This window comes from Alexandromys fortis, unplaced genomic scaffold, assembly GCF_014885135.2.
Source record: "Alexandromys fortis isolate MF-2015 unplaced genomic scaffold, M_Fortis_MF-2015_v1.1 scaffold_44, whole genome shotgun sequence".
Classification (NCBI taxonomy): Eukaryota; Metazoa; Chordata; class Mammalia; order Rodentia; family Cricetidae; genus Alexandromys; species Alexandromys fortis.
Genome location: NW_026067921.1, coordinates 1730733 through 1750895, shown reverse-complemented (window position 1 = coordinate 1750895; position 20163 = coordinate 1730733). Strand labels below are relative to the sequence as shown.

Sequence of the window (20163 nt, the reverse complement as noted above, 5' to 3'; positions counted from 1 at the left end):
ACCACGCCTTTGCATCCTAGCATCTGCAGCAGGGACCACACCTTTGCATCCTAGCATCAGGAACAGTGTTTTCTGGGAAAGTGAGGCGTCAGGACCAAGGGAAGAGCTGGGTAAACCTTAGACATGCAGTAGAAGATGAGGCAAAGCAGGAGAAAATCTGAAGGAGCAGACTGGATTGGACTGGAAGAGCGGGCCACCTGTGGACAGTAGCCAATTTCTCAGGCGTTTTGAGTGGACCACAGGGATTTGGGGGGCCTTTTAGAATTGAACTCAGTGATCTGCTTCTGTTACTAGCTGTGTATCCTCTAGCCTGGTGTTAACTGAACGTCAGCTTCCACACCTGTGAACTGGGTCTAACTTGGACCAGATTACCCTAGATTGTGAGAGACCTAATCATTCACCAGACATTAGTTCCTGAATGCCTGTTACATATAAATTATTTTATAGGAAAAGAAAATGTTGTAGGAAGAGTGTATGAGGTTTAGAAGAAGCTAGTGGCCAAATCTTCCCTCCCCGAATTAGCCTAATTCTCTACTCACACCAGTCTTTTGTTTCTCTTAATGTTTGTTTTATTCTGTTTAAGGTAAAGGGAGTCAAACCCAGGGCCTCCAGAATGCTAGACTAATGATTATTACAAACTGTGCCCTTGTGTGTGTGGGTGTGTGTATTGTGTCCCCGTGTGTATTATGCCCCTGTGTGTGTCCCTGTGTGTATTGTGCCCCTGTGTGTATTTTGTCCCTGTGTGTGGGTGTGTTGTGTCCCTGTGTGTATTGTGTCCCTGTGTGTATCTAGTGTGTTGGCAGTGGTGATAGTGGTAACTGGAGGCAAAGTCCCGGGAATCTTCCTTGCACCTTCTGACTACCGATCAGATTCAGCTTGTTTCTGTTTTAAATATTCTTTGGCTAAATCTTCATGTATTCCTCTTGCCAGTGCTTTGGTTCAGGCCCCTAACTTTCTTCTAGAATTGATCCCTTTCTCAGGTCCATTTTTCTTCCATCAAGAATATTCTTCCATCAAGAATATCTCACTACCGGGCTGGAGAGATAGCTCAGAGGTTAAGAGCATTGCCTGCTCTTCCAAAGGTCCTGAGTTCAATTCCCAGCAACCACATGGTGGCTCACAACCATCTGTAACGAGGTCTGGTGCCCTCTTCTGGCCTGCAGGCATACACATAGACAGAATATTGTATACATAATAAATAAATAAATATTAAAAAAAAAGAATATCTCACTACCACTACAGAATCCTCGCCTAGGATGGCCGCTACACTCTGTGTTGCATCAAATTACTGCAGTAAGGTTTTGGTGTACTGCCAGACCTGCGGTTGAGGTCCTCTCACCTCCTGGTTGGCTCCTAGCAAGGATCAGTAGCAGCCTCCCTCCACGGTTGCCTCAGCCCTGCCTGCCTTGTTCTCCTGGTGCCCTGTTCAGTCAGGTGCTGGCTTCTTACCTGCTGCTTATTGGCGGCAAGGCTGCTCTGACATTGTGGTGAACCAACTGCTTCAGGCAGGCTGAGCACAGGCCACCAGCCCTTTGCACTTTCTCGTGATGTCTGAAGCTTTTCTTTTTCCTATTTTTAGTTTAATAAGAATTCTTCTTAAGTTTCTTCTCACTTTAAGCTACTGTTGGGGTAGGAGAACCTGTTCACGTGTAGTCTTTAGCTCTTCTACACTTGTATCCTGTAGAGACTGCCTCACTTTGGGCGTGGGGTCCCCCTCTTCTTCCTGCCCTCCCTCACTCCCTTCATAATTATTGGAATTCGACTATTCTAAGAGATAAGGTGGACTTGGTTACTGCCCTGTAGGTGCCCAGCGCCTATCCCACTGACTTGTGGGACTTGGAGCTTGCCCTCCCCCGGGGGTGGGGGAGGCTGGGGTTCCTCCGGGGCTCTGTTTTTCAGGATACTGAAGGGTGACAAGAGCATGGCCTCACCTGTTTGCATTTTGCTTTTGGTGTTCTAGGTCAGGATGGCTAACAGGGTGGCTTCCTACGTGGTGTCCTACGTCCACATCACACCTTAAAGAAGCTGAAGAGAAAATGTTAAAATGTAAGGTTTTCCTCTCGTAAGTTACATGAACTGTTTACTAAAATAGATATGATATATTGTGTTGTCCTGAAACTGAAGGTGAAATTCTGCGGTATGTTAACTGCTGACGAAAGAGCCCCTTACTCTTCTGTACCCACAAGTGGTACAGTGTCTTAGGGGGCAGTGATTATCAGGATTTTGGGTCTTAGGTCCCTATTAAACCCTTAAAATAGTAAGAATCCCAAGGAGCATTATTTATGGATTATAGTTATTAATATTTATTAGTAGAATTAAATTTAAATTGGACATATTTAATATGTTAATTTTTTAAAAATAATAGTAATAAGCCATTCCATGTTAAAAATAATGTTTGAAAAACATTGCCTACTTGCCAAGAGCTATAGTTAGAGGAGTAACATTGTTTCCATGAGTACAGTTCTCTCCAATGAGCCAGACTCTCTTATCTGTTTTTTGTGCACTCACTTGTCATGTGACCTTGCGGAAAAAAACAACATTGCAATAAAGAATGAGGGTAGTGGGGCGTGGCAGTGCCATCTTTAATCCCAGCCCGCAGTGGGCAGAGGCAGATGGATCTCTGTGAGTTTGAGGCCAGTCAGGGCTACGCAGAAAAACCCTGTCTTGATGTGGGATTCCCCTCAGTATGAAACAACACAACACAACAACAACAACATGACAACAACAGCAACAGCAAAAGAACAAGTATAGAAGGGCAGACAGGGTCTAGAGAGCCGGCTCAGCGGTTGAGAGCATGTGCTGTTTTTACAGAAGGCCAGAGTTCAGTTTCAGCGCTCATGCCCAGTGCTGAGCCACCTGTAACTCCAGCTCCAGGGGATCTGATGCCTCTGCAGGCACTGCGCTCAGCCTTCCATTCCTTAACTGTGCAGTGAGAGGTGGGGGTGCTCCTTCGCCTTGCTTTTGCCTATCATTCTTTACATCCACGTTAGTATTGGCACGGATCCTTTGCTTTTCTTAGGAGTGCTGAAATTGGTCCAGACTTCTGGTCTTTACTGTACAATTTTGTGCTGCTGATAGAGTCTACAGGAGTGGGTAAAGCTAGGGCTTCCTGCTGTGATTTGTTACATCTCAGCTGCTGCCTGTCTACACCTGATTCTCACCGTCTTTACCATCAGTGAGTTTTCTTGTTTGTACACCTGGCCATTGCAGAGTAAATGATCATAACTGGCTACATTCTTAGGAATGGGTAGTTAGCGGTGTTATATGGGGTTTAACACAAAAATGTTAGATACCTAGATAATGTTGCTCTATACAGGACTAGCAGAATTTTCATTGTGCTTTATCAAAATAAACTTTTGCTTTTTTATTTGTTTGTTTTCCAAGACAGGGTTTCTCTGTGTGGTTCTGACTGTCCTGGAACTTACTTTGTAGACTGGGCTGACCTTGAATTCATAGAGATCCACCTGCCTCTGCCTCCCAAGTGCTGGGATTAAAGGTGTGCACCACTACTATCCAGTAAATAAAAAACTCTTGCTAGGAGATTTATTAAAAATGCTAGACTCTTAACATACATGTGGATGTCTGACTGAGAACTGGTCCTGCTCTGATGTCAGACCTGAATGTAAGTGATTGAACACTGGGACGAGCTCTCTACTTGATGTTACAAACAGTTTTTATGGGAATTCTCCAGCCCATTTCAAAAAGCTGAAGAGATTTGGCTTGTTGTTAACTGGCATTTCCCCCAGTTAAGGCAGGGCATCTATTGAATCTCTAACTGCATGCTGCCTTTCTCTTTCCTGCCTCCACGAATACAAACCCTAAAGGTAGTTTTTGACAAAGGGAGGAAGTAAGTGGCTGTCCGTATGTCTGCCTCCCATGTACATAAACAGATGATGATATTCCTAGAGTGGCTATTTAGTTGATAACGTCAGCCAACTTTAGTTTTCTCTTTGGTCAATTTGAGGGGTTTAAAGTACTTACTTTTATATAACTTAAACACAAGGGTTTTGATCTATAAAACTGTATTATTTTTATTTTCTGGGCAGTTGCTTGAACCCAGGTTGCCTCATGCTGAGGTGTTCTTGGCATGCCTGCCCTGTGGTCCCTCTTTTCTACTATGCTTTAAGTGACCTAACTCACTTAAAGTTTAACTGTGTGTTTAGTGCAGATATGGTGAGTCCTTCCCCAAGTTTCTGGTGACTTTCCATGGTCCTTTCCAGCCTGACTTCAGTCTCAAATGCTAATCTTTCAAGTGCTCTGCAAATTCAAGCTGGTATTCTTTTGTTACTGTCTGCAAAGCTAGAGACCTTAACATAATGGGTTCAGGGACCACTAAGTTCTTCTCCAGTTCTAGGCATGTAATAAATGCCTTCCTATGTTAGAGTGCAGAGAGGTCAGGAGGTCATATGACTTGCCAGAGACTTTAGCCACAGATACTTGAGGCTTGTCTAGGGTGAGTCTTCCCACGTAGGTTCAGACATGGTCATTGGATCGCTTGCTTTAATCAGGTGCCCACTCTTTCAGGGCTGACTCGGTGTGACTGCTGTTCCCCGTGTTCGCTCTGGGAGCACGCGGCAGCCGTGGACTGAGCAGAGCACTCTGTTTCTCCAGGTGTCCCTTGCACTTACAAGAAGGAGCCCGTCCGCATATCCAACGGGAACAGGATCTGGACCCTCATGTTCTCTCACAATGTTTCTGACAAGACCCCGCTTGTCCTCCTTCATGGTTTCGGAGGAGGTCTTGGACTTTGGGCCCTGAATTTTGAAGATCTAAGCACTGATAGGCCTGTCTATGCCTTTGACCTGTTGGGCTTTGGCAGAAGTAGCAGGCCTACGTTTGACAGCGACGCAGAAGAAGTGGAGAATCAGTTTGTGGAATCCATTGAAGAGTGGAGATGCGCCCTCGGGTTGGACAAAATGATCTTGCTCGGACACAACCTGGGAGGGTTCTTGGCTGCTGCTTACTCTCTGCAGTACCCATCAAGGTGAGTGTCCACAGCAGAGCAGAGGGCCAGTCTCTGGCCCATCCTGCTAGTCACTGTTAGTCTGACCAGACAGACCCTATAGATAGATGGCCACAACTGAAATCAGAGTGGTAGCCAATGTTGTAGCTAAAAGGATGAAATCAGAGTTTTCTATCACATGTACTATATGTTGTTAAGCTTGACAAAGGACATTATATCTGTTATTCATAATTATACAAAATCTGATCTGTAAGTTCTTTTGAGACAGGGTCTCATTGTGTATATCTGACTGCCCTGGGACTCACTATGTAGACCGGAGTGGCCTCCAGTTCACAGAGATCAACCTGCCTCTTCATCCCTAGTGTTGGGATTAAAGGTGTGTGCCACAACACCTGGTCTGATTACCAAGGTGTTATCACTTATTTTTACTATAGCAATTAAACCTTTGGATCCAGAAGGCTTTTCCAGACCTTTTGCTGAGTTATATTTATAATGGGAAGCAGATTATATCTGTGCGACTGAGCAAATCATGTGAGCTCTGAACTTGGGTTTTCTTCATAGTTTTTTTTTTTTTGGGTTTTCTCATGGTTTTTGACTACATCATTCCCTAAACCTTGTCATCACAGAGCTTTTAAAGAAATAGTAGAGACCGGATCTTGCTGGGTGCTAGGCTGACCTCTAACTTACTGTGTAGTCCACGCTGACCTCAAACTTCAAACTCAAGCCTTTTTCCTGCCTGAGTCGTGGGATTGTAGACTTACCCCACCGTGCTCAGCCAGAACTGTTTTCCGGTCCTTGAATTAGTGGGTGTTTTGCTTTAGAATCTTGCTACTTCTTACCCCGTTGTTCCCTATAATATTGGTGCTCTAGCAGCAGTCACATTTCAGTCTGAAGAAAATGAGAGGAAAACTTAGCTCCATTTTGAGCCTTCTTTGTACAGAAGAGAATATCCCTGTTTTTGTGTTGCCAGTGGGTTCTTCCACTGGACTGTATTTTAAATCTAGAATCAGAGCGGTTGTGGACATTGAGGGTTGTGGGTGAGGGCATGGGATGGTCATTTTCAGAGTGTCTGTACCCATCCATGGGCCATTCAGTTTCACAGCTGCAGGCATGAGGTCTGTACAGTGTTGGGCATGTGGTACAGTAGACTGTGGTTTGCCCTGCCCCAGTTCCTTTTCTCCACAGATTTGGTGTGCCAACTTCAGCCTTTGTTCCTAAATTCTCCATATGCTTGAAAGAGACAGCCTTGTCAATCAGAAGACCTGTTCATTAAAAAAAAACAAAACCCATCACACTTCCTTTTCTTAGTGGGCATTTTAAGGCCAGCCAGTATGAATGCATCCTGCTCATGGTAACAGAAACTTAATGATATTTGTGAGGAATAAAGAAAGACATAGTTAAGACAACAGCTGTTTGTGGCATCTCTAGAGCTATGACAAAAGGCCGTGGGCTGGACTGTCACCAATGCTACATTGTAACCCTCAACCCTTCCTAACTGACTGCTGAGCAGCAGAGCTGGTGACATTTCCATTTACAGTTGTGAGCTGCTCTGAAGAAGCAGAACTTGGTGAATGCTGAAAAAAAATCCATGGAGAGAATCGCAACAACTGATCCCCCCTAGAGCTGACTGCATTTCAGAGAGTGTGTTATGAATGTTTGTGCTGAGCACTGTGGAACCAAAACCACTGAGTAGTGGTCCTAAATGTAGCCTGTCTGAATTCCTCCTCTTACTGTCAGAAGATGGCTCTAGGATTGGACAGCCAAGAGTGGATTCCTTTCTTCTTTCTTTCTTTCTTTCAAGAGATATTTTATATTATTTGAGTTTGGTTTTGTTTTAAGATATATAGCCCTGGCTATCCTGAAATTAGCTGCATAAACCAAGACGGCCTTGAACTCAGAGATCTGCCTGCCTCTGCTTCACGCATGTTGGACATGTTGGAATCAAAGTTGTGTGCCACCATGCCTGGCTTAACTGTCTTTTTTTTTTTTTTAATCTCATACTTTTGACTTCATAATATTTGTTAGACGTGGGTAAATTTCAAAATAACAGTGGATTTCCAGACATCCCAGCCATCATGAGGAAGTCTGATAACAAGTGGGGTTCGCATTTGATGTTTCTAGATGTGGGGCTGTGTCCCGCGTCATCGCGAGTGTTTCAACACGGGCTCTGTGTACAGTCAACTTTGGTTTTGAGTCACAGATGCATTTTCCCCAGTGCTGTTATCACCGTACCCAAAGAAAGGCTTCAGAATTCATCATCTCCTGTTGGAATGTCGGCTATATGCCCAGCTGTGCAGTACACAGAAGGGCATGTGACTCAGGGCTACGTAGACATGAGTTTTATTGGAATGGCATTTTAAACACCTATACAGTGGCTCAACCCCAGGGATGAGTGCTGCAGGCAAGAGGCAGGCCGTGCTGAGAACCCGGTCTGGTCTCCTGTCCAATGATGGTCTAAAGAAATATTTTTTGAGCTGAGGTCTGAAAGATGCATGCTGGGTGGCGGGAGACAGCTCCAGATGGAGGGGCACAGCCATCTCGGTTCATCTCAATCTTTCAACTATAGCGTGAAGAGTGGAGATGCCGCCGGGAATTTCACTAGTAGATTAATGTGATAGTTCACAAATAGAGCTACTTGCTGCTTGAAGAGTCTTGGGCTGTCTTCCCTTAGGAAGAGTGAAGCTCGCCAGTGCTGGTAACCAAGATATTTGCCTCTTCCTCTCAACTGTTCAGAGATTTCCCTTTGCAAAGAAGTATCTGTATTACAGGTATTTGCTGCACACTAAGAAAGGCTGTGATGGACGCTTAGAAGGATGTACTGTAGTGCAAACTGCAGTCCCAGCACCCAGGGACAGAGGCCGGGAGCGCAGAACTTGGAGGCCACTCTGGAGCACACAATGAGATCTCGTCTGAGAAAAGAAGCGGATAGGCACGAACTGGTAGAGAGCCGTCCCAGGTCACAACAGCACGCTAGAACTGTCTCCACCAGTGACAGATTGTGGACAATATTATCTTGAGTTCCTGCTGCTCTTGCCTGACTGCTTCCTGACAATGCAACTTGTTCCTGGGCTGAGCAACTTCCTGGTTCCTCCTAAGAAGAAAATTTCTTGCACTTGACCTGGAGCTGAATGTGCTGAAATGTTTTCAGGTCCTCACTTTCTCCCAGTGGTGTGGCGTCAACAGGAAATACCCTGGGCTACCTCTGATCTGAGAATGCTCCTTTGTATAGACTGGAGTTCTTTCTGGTTATCTCGCTTGCTCCTTTCCTTGTTTCAAGGAAGCCCTGCAGATTTCCTGGTGCATCTTAGTTCTGGACTGCTTGTTCTGGTTGGGTCATTGTAGCTGGGCGCTGACGGCATCTGTAAGACTCAGGTGTATAGAGTCATGTGCTCATTAGACAGATACCACCCCGCCCAGTGAGCTAGTGCAGATGTGACCCATTGCTTTGCCCTTAGAGGTGTAAGCTGTTTATGGGCTGCAGACCGAAACTCTGCTGGCCACCATCGAGAAGTGTGTCCTTTTGTTTCAGAATGGATGGGCTGTCCCCTTCTTCCCGCTCTTCCTGTTCCCTGTTTTCCTGTAGTTGTTGAGGGAGGTATCTGCTAGGATGGCTCAGGTGTGCCATCTTTTCAGACTCATTCCTTACCCTACCTGTGAGCTGACAGCCCTGTTAGGGTGGGCCCCATACCGTGGCTCATGTCTGTAATTTTGGCTCTCAGGAGGCAGAGAGGGAGGAGGAGCTTTACAAATCCGAGGCTGATCCAGGCTACATAGCGTCTCCAAAAGGTAATACATAAAACAGAAATGTGAAAATCCTCCAGTTTATCCTCTGTGGGATACACTTTGCTAAGACAGCTTCTCTACTGGATACTTACCGCAGCAGCCACCAAGGGCGATGCTTTGTGTGGTCTGTTGTATTCAGAAGACTTACAATGAAAAGCAAGGAAATTATTTTATGAGATCTTTTACATATAACTAAAGTGGATGCAATCAAACTACATTTCTGATGTTGGAGGCTTTAAAACTTTATTTTTAAACTTGTTTTTTGCTATAAGTGTTGTAAAGAATTTATGTGGGGGAAGAGACAGAAATCTTTAATAAATAAATAAATTTAAAAAAAAGAATTTATGTGTATGGGGGGGAGGGATAATGCTCATGCTGGTTGTATTTTTTAATTCCAAATAATACATCTTATCAAAAATAACACTTCTGGCCCTCTGTAATATCATAACCAGCAGCAGTATAATCCAGGGCCATCTGGGGACCACAACAGTCCACACCGCGGAAGAAAACAAAACCCGCAGGCCTTACTGAGAACTGCCACCTTTGCCACACTGGTCCTGAAGACAGGCTTGAACAATCCTAGGTCAATTTTACTGCCTTTCAGAAACAAGCAAATAAAGATTCTTCACCCTGGTTTATAGTCTTCGCACAATGTATTAAGCTGACATTTTCCAGAGGATATTTTGAAAATTTTATTAAACAAGGCAAGCAGAGACAAATTCTTACCTAGAGCAAGGTGAGACTTCCCTCCCTGGAGCACAGCGGGGTGTTTGCCAGTAGTGAATACTGCCCGCTGCTTCCTGCCGTGCACGCTTGCTGTTTTCGTTAAGGCGGCCATTCCTGTCATTCTGCTCTCAACGCTGGCCTGTCTCTCCCACTCTCTGAATTTAAAGGACTCTGCCATTTTGTTTTCAGAAAAAATCTATTTTCGATCTTTTTCTCATACACTATTAAAAACTTAGACTTGAAAACACACTAGATGTGTACAGCTGTCCGCGGCACATAACTCCCTCCACACCCATAGTTCCACCCCACAAATGGTCGCAGGGCTCTACAGTCGGGAGACAGTGTTTGCACTGACTGAAGGTTGGTAAATTACAGTGCACTGTTCTGCTGCTGTGGATGCTTCTGGAATGAAAGCCTGAAGGGGAGGGGCTGTCCCCGTGAGCACATGCCTTACTCTGTGCTAACAACCGTAGCGTGCTGGTGTGTGCCCACTCTGCGTCTCCGCTCCCTTCCATCCGTGATGAGCGGTTAGACTGAGTTTTCTCTGTTCTCTGCGACGGTCCTCACACGTGCTGACAAGACACGAAAGCAGATTTCTGTGTAAGAGATAAAACCACGTGGACGTTTTCAGTGGCTCTGCTGCTGTTTGAGGTGTGGCTGGGGAGGCCGTCAGACACTGTCATCGGCTGGGGGTGGTCTGGCCATGGGGGACTGCTGTGGGTACAGTTGGAAACGTTCCTGTGTTGGCGGCTGTGCTTCAGGAAGTCTTTATGATAAAGAGAAGACATCGCAGCTGTCACATGGTGGCAGTTCACAGTTCCTTCATCAGGATAAGTTTCATAAGACAGAATTATATCTATTAATGTTGTAATGATTCTATTTGTATGAAATTAAATGAGAAAGTTGTCTAGTAAAGAAGTTGTTTGGGGGAGAATTATAGCTAGTTTATTGTGTTGCCGTGGGTAGAGTGGACAGACGTGCTTCTTTTGCCACACTCTGACTCCCAGACGGGAATGTCTTTTGTGAGCCCAGGATGTATTATTGCCATGTTTGTGGGGAAATCCTAACTTGCCTTAAAAGTTTAGAATTATTGTCCCATAAGAGATTAACCATTTCATGGGTGTAAAGCTGATCTCCCGTCAGTTCGGCAGCACCCTTCTCCTTTCTTTTTAGGAAGCGCAGTTATACATTCTACTTTGGTATATATTTTGGTCAATATAAGCAAAGCCTTCCTTTTACCATGAGCTCCTCAAATCCTTCCCGTTTTAAGAGCTGACACAGTGGGTCAGCAGTCAGCCCTCCCTTTAGGGGTTCACAAAATGAACTTTAACTTGTTTTTCTTTCCTCAACAGGGTTAGTCACCTCATTTTAGTAGAGCCGTGGGGTTTTCCTGAGCGACCAGACCTTGCTGATCAAGACAGACCAATTCCAGTCTGGATCAGAGCCCTGGGAGCAGCCTTGACTCCCTTTAACCCCTTGGCCGGCCTCAGGATTGCAGGACCTTTTGGTGAGTGTTCCTGTCCTGGGAAACAGCCGTGTTTACAGATGGACAGTTGAGAGGGCCTGCTCCCCACTTAGGATTAAATGGGCCGCCTCCCATTAAAGCGGTTGTCAGCTCAGAGTGCCCCTAACGCTACAGAGCCCTGTGTGCGGCTGGTCACGTGAGTCACTGTCACTTCCTGTCATCACATGGTCTGGTTCCACACATCAGCTCAGGAAACCATCAAAATTCACACTATGATTTTTGTGAAGACCCGTTGCGTCTCTCACAAACAGGGGACCATCTGTGTTCCCTGGTTACCTTTGCTAGTCACAGTCATGGATAAATCAGGGCTCTTGCTTTTCCTGATTCTTCTGTGGTAAGGGTCAGGTTGGATAATGATGAGATGAAGCCCATCACTGTCCTTGAGAGGGAGCTTTTATATTGTAACACATTACAAGTAGGTAGCAAAGCAGAGACAGGGAAACACTGGAGATAAGGTAGGTCGGTCTCAGCACCCTAAAACCTGAGCAGATGCTGTGTGAGGTATGCACAGGAGTGAAGCATGATCACTTCTGTGGTCATTTGAGAGGCCGTGGCTGCCGGTGAGGAGCCAGCAGTAGAGGCCGTGGCTTCTCCCTCTGTGGTCATTTGAGAGGCCGTGGCTGCCGGTGAGGAGCCAGCAGTAGAGGCCGTGGCTTCTCCCTCTGTGGTCATTTGAGAGGCCGTGGCTGCCGGTGAGGAGCCAGCAGTAGAGGCCGTGGCTTCTCCCTCTGTGGTCATTTGAGAGGCCGTGGCTGCCCATGAGAAGACAGCAGTAGAGGCCGTGGCTGCCCCTGAGAAGCCAGCAGTAGAGGCCGTGGAGCTGATCGGTGTCACCACACTCAGGTCTCTCCTTTCCCCACTCCTGTCCATGTGATGAAAGGTGACATGATCCTTTGCGTGAACATTCTGGGGACTCCTGATTATTTGAGTATTGGTGTTTAGACTCTCACTCCAATGTCTTAGGTGATAGCCACAAAAACGTCCTTCCCTTATTGACTCAGATTATGGCGATCTGAGCCCCTACTCTGCTCCCTTACAATCTGTGTAAGTTGGGAGTGCTTTTAACAATAAATAACTGAATATCTGATAAATGGTTTAAACCGTGAGCCATTTTATGAATTTCCCAACACGCAGTCTGGGGTGAGTGGCTCTAGCACTTTCTAGCTTCCGCGATGTTGTGCTTGTTCCCGTGCCTCTGATGATGACATCATAGACAGGGTTCCACTGTGTAGCCCACCTGGCCTGGAACCGGGATCCTGGTGTCCCAAAATTATCTACAATAGTTTGCTTGTTTAGACTCCTTAACATAGTCTTATGTTATTGTGGAGGGAAAGAATACATGCCAATAAGTGATTTTACATGTTGGCTACTCTGCTCAGTGGCTTCACTTGAAAATACATTCTGCAGAAAGAAGTCCTAGGAGCCCAGTGTATTTGGAGCTCCTACAGCGCAGCTGTGGTCAGTGTGGCCCTTCAGGTCTTACTCTTGATGTCCTCTGGGACTTAGCATCTTCCAGGAAGTATGCTTTGTTCCAACCTAAGGTGTATATTTAAGAACATGAGTAGATGTGTGTACATAGCACTTACAATATAAACAAACATATTTTTATGCTGTAAGTTAATAACGTAGTAGATGTGTGGTTTCTATTTTCTGTCGCATAGGGTTAAGTCTAGTGCAGCGCTTAAGGCCCGATTTCAAGCGGAAGTACGCGTCCATGTTTGAGGACGACACCGTGACCGAGTACATATATCACTGTAACGTGCAGACCCCGAGGTAAGGCTCAGACTCTGACTGTTCCCTCATCTTCATTCCTTCCTTGAAAATTCTACACTGTCATAGTTACCTCTCCCACACTCATCTCAGAATTATCCCCGTTTCCTGCTTAACCAGCTTTGTGTCCTCTTTTTTTCTCAAACCCACCAAATAAAGTTGGTGGTGCTCGTATATTCTTGGGTGAGTGACCCTCTGCTAGAGGGTGGCTGGCCTACGGGGAACACACCTTAAAGAAAATGGCTCTTGCTCTCCCAGCAGCGTCAGTTGCCAATAGCTCCTACCCCAGAGGTAGAACTCCCTCCTCCCGCTCCAAGCTAGGATTTTTGTGTTGTTTGAGCTTGTACAGGTCTTGTAAATGCTGTCACAGCTGCCGTCAGTTCCCGTGTGTGTGTGTGTGCGCGCTATTACACCTGCCGTCAGTTCCCGTGTGTGTGTGTGTGTGTGTGTGTGTGCGCTGTCACAGCTGCCGTCAGTTCCCGTGTGTGTGTGTGTGTGTGTGTGTGTGTGTGCGTGCGCGCGCTGTCACAGCTGCCGTCAGTTCCCGTGTGCAGCTCCCCTGCTGTGTCTAGAAAACTGTTATTCTAAACTTATTGTTTGTGCTTCAAAGTTTTGTTTTTATAAATATGTGTTTATTGGTAGTTAAATATATTTTAAAAGACATATTTCTGCTACATAATTCTCCATCTATTCATGAAGTGGCTATAGTGTAAACATTGTGTATTGTAAATAAATGGGCATTGTAAATAAAATACACTTCCTTCCCTTCAAAGAGTATGGCCAATCCTAGGATGGCTTAGGTTTAGGAATCTCAAAGAAGAGGTCTAGGTTGACAGACAAAAGAATTTCACTTCAAGCTTATTTCCCAAACTGAATATGAAGGCTCCATATACAGGAGGTGCCCAGTTTAACAGAGGCAGTGGCCTGCAGAGGTCAGAGGCTGTGGCCTACAGAGGTCAGTGGCCGTGGCCTGCAGAGGTCAGTGGCCGTGGCCTGCAGAGGTGCTTCTAGAGTCTGGCTGGCTTGTACAGGTGACAGACTGGGCAGCACTTTTTGGTTCACTTGGCAGTACCCACGCCCCTTCTTGGGCATCTCCTAATGTCTGCACATCAGTGTGAGCAGCTCAGCTCCACTGGGTGAGGACTGAGAAAGGGTGAGTGGGGCAGCCTTCTGCTTGCTAACTTAGGACTAGAGGGGAGACAATACTCAAACAAGCGCAGGGCAGCCAGAAAAAGCAAGGGGAACAAACACGTGATTTTCTAAAACAGGGCTTTTGAGCACCAGGTGCAAGGTATCTGTAGAAAGCAAACTGAAGATGTGGGGTACTGGGAGGAGCCTCCAGAAGCGGCTTCCTGTTCTGGGGGTCGTGGTATGTCAGCAGTGTGGTCCCTGCTGGGCATAGGGCGTGGAGTTCAGGGACATTTTGGCTTCACAGCCTGGGGTACAAGCAAACACAATGGCTCCAGAGCTCAGGTGAAGGCTCTGACCTGACTCAGCAGTTCTGGGCTGCATCAGTGACAAAGGCTGGAGACAATCCTAGTCTGCGTAGGCCAGGGCTGGCAGACCTGGGGCCAGGCCAAGATGCCCACACAGCACCCCCCCCCCCCATGGAAACCTTTGGTGGGCGGGGCTGCAGCAGTGTGGGTTAAAGCAGTTAGATTCTAGGCCAGCAGAGGAGCTGGAGGCTGCTGAGCCTAAGACATGGGCAGTTTTGTGACTGGCTGGCCGGTCGGTCCCTAGGTGTCTGTTGTCTCTGACTTGCTCAGCAGTCCAGGGGCTTCTCCAGAGCATCCATTACTCCAGCTTCAGCTTCTTATTTTGAATTAGCTACGTCATACTGCAGCTTCGTTTATCTATCAGCAGTAATGAAGGATGTCCCCTTTCATTATCTAGTAACTTTTTCAAAAGTTGAAGTAAACATTTCTCTTAAATGCTGGGAGGCCGAGTGTGAGTGTGTTTTAACTGGTGGGTCTGTAGTGCAGACTCACTCCCAAGGTCATGCAGTGTGCTGCTCTCTCCACAGTGGTGAGACCGCTTTCAAAAACATGACAATTCCTTATGGGTGGGCGAAACGGCCAATGCTTCAGCGGATAGGAGACTTGCATCCTGACATTCCAGTTTCTGTGATCTTTGGCGCCCGATCCTGCATAGATGGCAACTCTGGTACCAGCATCCAGTCCCTGCGACCGAAGTCCTATGTGAAGACAATAGTGAGTATGGAGCCATGTTTCCTTTCACAGTGAAGTGTGACTCTTTAACTCCGTGCCTTCCCTGTCTGGGCTCCACTCACAGCCCGTTCAGAGACCGGATGTCGCACGGTTTGGGGTGGCTTTGAGCCATGCACACTTTTATGTCCCATAGTGAATCACCTTTCTGAGGACCTTCCCAGGCTCTGTGGAGACACTGAATGACTGGTTCATAGGCTCCCACCCATCTCCCAATGCAGTACACACAGCTGAATTGTTTAGCCCGGCAGCTGAGAGTGTCTTTGTGTTAGCACTTGCGTGGTGGAGTTACTAAGATTCAGGAGATTTTCCTGTTTATCCCAAAGCCTCCAGATCGTGGGGGAGTCTCTCTTGTCTTTTTAAGACTCAAGGCTCTTGTTTCTGAGCAATATTGCTTACCCCTTGCTGTGTCTCACTTTCCTGGTCACACCTCTCTTCCTTTCCCAGGCTATCCTGGGGGCGGGCCATTACGTGTATGCAGATCAACCAGAAGAGTTCAACCAGAAAGTCAAGGAGATCTGCCACTTGGTAGACTGAGTCCACGGAGCCGTGGGAGTCCCTGCGACTGACGCCCCTCTTGAGCAATACCCTACACCCACGAAAGAGCAGAAGTACAACTCAAGAACCAGGCCGCCCCTCGGCTGGACTCTGCACTGTTGTCTTATGAAGTCACTTCCACGTTTAAGCCAATTAGTGCCTTCTAGAAGGACGGCTTTCCTTTCCCCTACACAAAATGGAAGTACACTAAAGTCTTCCACTTTAATCGTAGCCTTAAATAAAGGTTATTTGTCCTTCTGATGTACTGAAAAATTGTGTTTTTTCAGCTGAGACTTTTCTCATTTTTACCTAACTTTGCTGATTAGGTGCTTATCATATTGCAGCCTATATGCCAATTTAGGTCACTTCTGCATCTGTTCATTAAATACTGTGACGTGCACTTTATTTCGTTTGCATGTATTTACCGTCTCTAAGAACTAGCATCGTTAATCCAAGTGTTTTAAGTAAAAACTTTTCGATTTAGAATACTTCATTTTTGAAATGGAGTTTAGAATATTTCATTTTGAAATGGAATAAAAAGATAAGTTTTGATTAACAAGATGGGAGTGGATTGCTAGCGTTAAGTCTTCTGTTTTCCTGTTGGATGCTTAAGGCTGCAAAGCTGTGGTCGGCGTTTTCTGTGTGCTCCATGGCGACACACAGACTACAGCAGCACAGTTCCTTGGGGCCTTCTGTGTGTGATCTAGGCTTAGGGTTCTATGAAAATATGACGTACACACTCAGTAATTCAAGTACTGAGAAGCCTGAACCCAAAGCCTTCCCCCTTCCTTCCCAGGCATGCTGTTCTTTTTCAGGACCCAGGATATAGCGAATGAACAGGTTTCCCCAGTTAGAGGGATATTAGGGCTGTGACCTCCCAGTAAACCAAGGCATACTGTGTTTTCATGAACATACAACTTAGACGGTGCTTAAACTGAATTACAATTTTACCACTGACATCTAAAAATAGGTGGTGTTGTTATGTCTCATGGCACCAGAAATGAGCTAGAACTTGTGTTTATTTTTTATTGAATATTATGTTAATCTAATTTATATACTTGAATCAGGATTATAAAAATCTATAATGTTGTTTGAACTGTTTGGCAGAAATCACCGTTGAATTTATAACTTCCTCACAGTTTTAAAGCGACAGAAACCATGAAAAGCTCCGCGTGGTCGCTGGACGCTAGGAAAGCCCCGTGTGCAGAGGACACGGAGGATTGCCACCAGCCTGCTTTGTCCAGAGAAACGCAGGTCCCAAACTGAGGACCGGACAAGCACAAATCATGGCTTGGTGGTTTGGGCTACTGCATTTTTAGTAGCTAATTAGGAGATTTTTTTTTTTGGAAAATATAAATCATATCACAGTTAATTAACTGCCCGAAAGATAAACTGTCCTTTGTCAACGCCCGGACCTGGAGGAGAACACGTAAATCATACCAGAGCAGGAGAAGCAGCTCCCTCTTTTTCTGACTGGTTAAAGGAACTAGTTAGTACAAGAAGCCAACATGAGACCAGAAGTCTCTCCACCTTGAGAGTAAACATAGCCTTTCCTTTGTAGTTCGTGATTTGGACGGCCAAGTTCAACATCGAGGGTGGTACAAAATCAGGGCAGTACTTTTGTCTGACGCCCCCCAGTCTCAGTCTCTGCCAGCTGACGGAGAAAGTTTCTACACCAGAAACAGGTCCACCCAAATGTCAAGGGAAGCTGACCTTCCTACTGACTGCTTTGCTTTATTGGAAACATGTCATGATGCTTCTTAAAAGCTAAACTTCTCTTGGTAAATGTAATTTTGTAAAGATTGAAGCAGAGACATTTATAAATAGTTGAGAGTTCTTGAGAATACAGTGGTTGCTAAATGTTTTTCTTATAAAAGGCCTCTTAACTCTGTTTATCTTTGCTGAGTTATTTGTACCTTTGCCTTATTTTACAGAATAAACCTGACAGTTTGAGCACCTTGGGGGAGCTGTGTGTTTCCTTGACTCTTTGGCGTGGGCCCATCTGTTAGAGTGGTTACGATAGGACCATGATCCAGCGAGTGTCCCATCAGCACTGTGGTTCCCAGGGCTGGCTGCCCTGTGCCGTGCCGGTTCTGTGACCGCCATACACAGCTCACTCATGTCCGTGCAGGTCCTCGAAATACGTCCCCGCTCCCTTCATTGTAGAGGTCACTGTGCAGCGTAGAACTCTTTGATTAAACAGCCATGCCAGGTCCCAGCCGCACTCTTGTAGCAAGTACAGGAAATAAGAGCCCCAGAGGGGAGCAGTGGAGAAGGTAAGGTGACGGCTGCAAACAGCGGGCCCGCATCTCACTGGTGTGGTCACACCTAGAATGGCACAAGTGTGGACAGTCACATGAAAATTACAACAGAATCCAGTCTTCTTGTGCACAGGGATAAAGTCAGAATGGATCGGTGACCCAATTAGAAGAGCTTCTGAGCACTGTAAAATTAAAAGCCTGGGACCAAACGCAGTCAGTTCAGCCATAACATGACCATCGTATTAATTTCCCCATTGCTGAGACAAAATATGGGACAGAAGCGGTTGGGAGAAGAAGAAATTATTTCATCTCAGCTTTGTAGTGGGCAAGGTGTGTCAGAATTCAGGGTGGTGGGGGCGCCAGGCTGCTTGTTCTTATCTCACTGACCAACCAGGAAGCTCAGGCAGGCTCAGAGCCAGCTCTCATCCCGTAGCCTTGGTCCTCCATCTGCCCCTACAGCCAAAAGCTTGCGTGATCTAAACCAGCTACCAGCTGAGAACCAAGCCAGAATCTGTATCAGTAACAGCCATGCACGGGACTGTTATACAGTCTTATGAATGAGGTTGATGTATAAGTGGCTATATAGAAAATTCTAAAACATTAAACTTTGAAAGCCAGAAAAAAATGCAGAATATTCCATGTATATGTATGCAGGCCCACAAAAATATGTGCCTGCACACAGAAGCGTGTGTCTGAAGTTTCTGAAAGTTATGCTCAACACACATATGCTCATAGATATGTATGGACAGTTTTTGGGAGAGGAATGTGTACTTGAGTTTGTTAACAGTGGTTAGCTTTGAAGAGGGATGCTTCTGTTTATAAAGATATATAAACTCTGGAGCCTTATACATTCCTTATGTTTTAATAAAAGCCACATAAAAAACAGGGGAGAAATCTTGGTTGCTATAAATCACCTAAGAAAGTAACTCCAGGGTTTTACTGGCTGTGCTGATTTCTGTATGGCCATGTAGATCCATATTTGGGCCAAGGGTCAGATTCAATGTGTGGAAGGCTGTATGCCAGTTAAAACTTGAGCTATGAAGTCATAACTTGGAAGCACAAAAAACTTTGTGGTTTTGAAACAGGATCTTGCTGTGTCACCCGGGCTAGCCTCAAACTCATGAGTCCTCTGCCTCCCAACTGTTGGAACTGCAAGCATGTGCTTACATACCTGGCCCACTTTCCTGGCTTATTTGTTGAGAGGTTCCTGGCACTGGGATGCACGTTTATTTATTCATCGGGATGTAGTTCACTTTAAGTAAGTGTTTGCCCAACGAGGGCTTGATCTCCAGCATTAATGGCACCTGCCAATAATCCCATGAGTGCCAATAATCCCGCACTCAGGAGCTGGTGCAAGGAGGGTCAGAAATTCAAGGTCGTTCTTAGCCATAGAGTAAGTCTGAGATCAGCCGTGGCTATGTGAGACAGTGTCACAGAAAATAAAAAGCCTCATTTCTCTACTCATTCGTGTTTGCTATCATCTCTCTCATGCTTTTTTCCCTAAAAATTATCCTTAAAAGTTTTAAAAAATGTTATATTAATTCAGAACTGGCTGAATTTATTTGTGTGGTTACAGGCAATGGTCTGGCTTTATGGTCACTTTGAATTTTAAATTTGAGAGCTAAGCTAATTAAGAACTTCCTTATCAATTTTTTTCTAAGTGATTTAGGTAAGTTTTATTACAACACATTTTTAATCTTAAAGACTCGTACATTCACTCAGGGCTTAAATGATTCCATGAAGCCAGACAGTGGTGGTGCAGCCTTTAATCCCAGCACTTGAGAGGCAAAGGCAGGTGGATCTCTGTGAGTTCAGGGCCAACCTGGTCTACAAAGAGAGTTCCTGGATAGCCGGGGCTACACAGAGAAACCCTGTGTCAAAAAACAACAACAACAACAAAAAAATGTTTCCCCAAAGTGCCTGTTAATTGAAGGTTTGGAATAAATCAGGCCTTCCTTTTCTCTTCCTTTATACTGCATTCAGTAAGAAGGACGAGTCCCTTGGCTGACATTGTCTGATCCTGGACTTTGTGGAGATGGGTGTGAAAAGCCAACGGAGAAGTCTGTTTTCTTCCACAGCAGAGTTAGGAAGGCGTTAGTCATGGCAGGGTAGGGATTGTGCCCTACACAGACCACCACAGTTTACAGCTTATCGTGAGCTTGTTTGCCAGTTTAGACAATACAGCAACAAAAACAACTGGGTGTAGAGTCTAGGATGCCAGACACAGTTGGACCCCAGCGATGATAGGCCTCTGTTTTCCCTGAGGCAATACCTGGTTGCAGGAAGGGACACAAAAGGAGACCACCCAGGCACCACCCAGGAACAGACCATCCAAAGGAAATGCCTAACATTCCAACCATTGTAGATTGGTTC

At 45.7% G+C, this 20163-nt stretch overlaps 1 protein-coding gene across 1 annotated transcript in view; it reads left to right on the top strand.

Moving 5' to 3' along the window:
- Abhd5 (abhydrolase domain containing 5, lysophosphatidic acid acyltransferase) overlaps window positions 1-17490 on the top strand; it is a 29589-nt gene extending 12099 nt beyond the window's left edge. The window contains exons 2-7 of the mRNA XM_050141526.1: window positions 1961-2046; window positions 4612-4984; window positions 10825-10979; window positions 12659-12770; window positions 14791-14977; window positions 15440-17490. Coding sequence (XP_049997483.1) covers window positions 1961-2046; window positions 4612-4984; window positions 10825-10979; window positions 12659-12770; window positions 14791-14977; window positions 15440-15529 — 1003 coding nt within the window. The 3' untranslated portion in view covers window positions 15530-17490. The remainder of the gene's footprint in view (window positions 1-1960; window positions 2047-4611; window positions 4985-10824; window positions 10980-12658; window positions 12771-14790; window positions 14978-15439) is intronic.
- Window positions 17491-20163: the final 2673 nt, after the last annotated feature.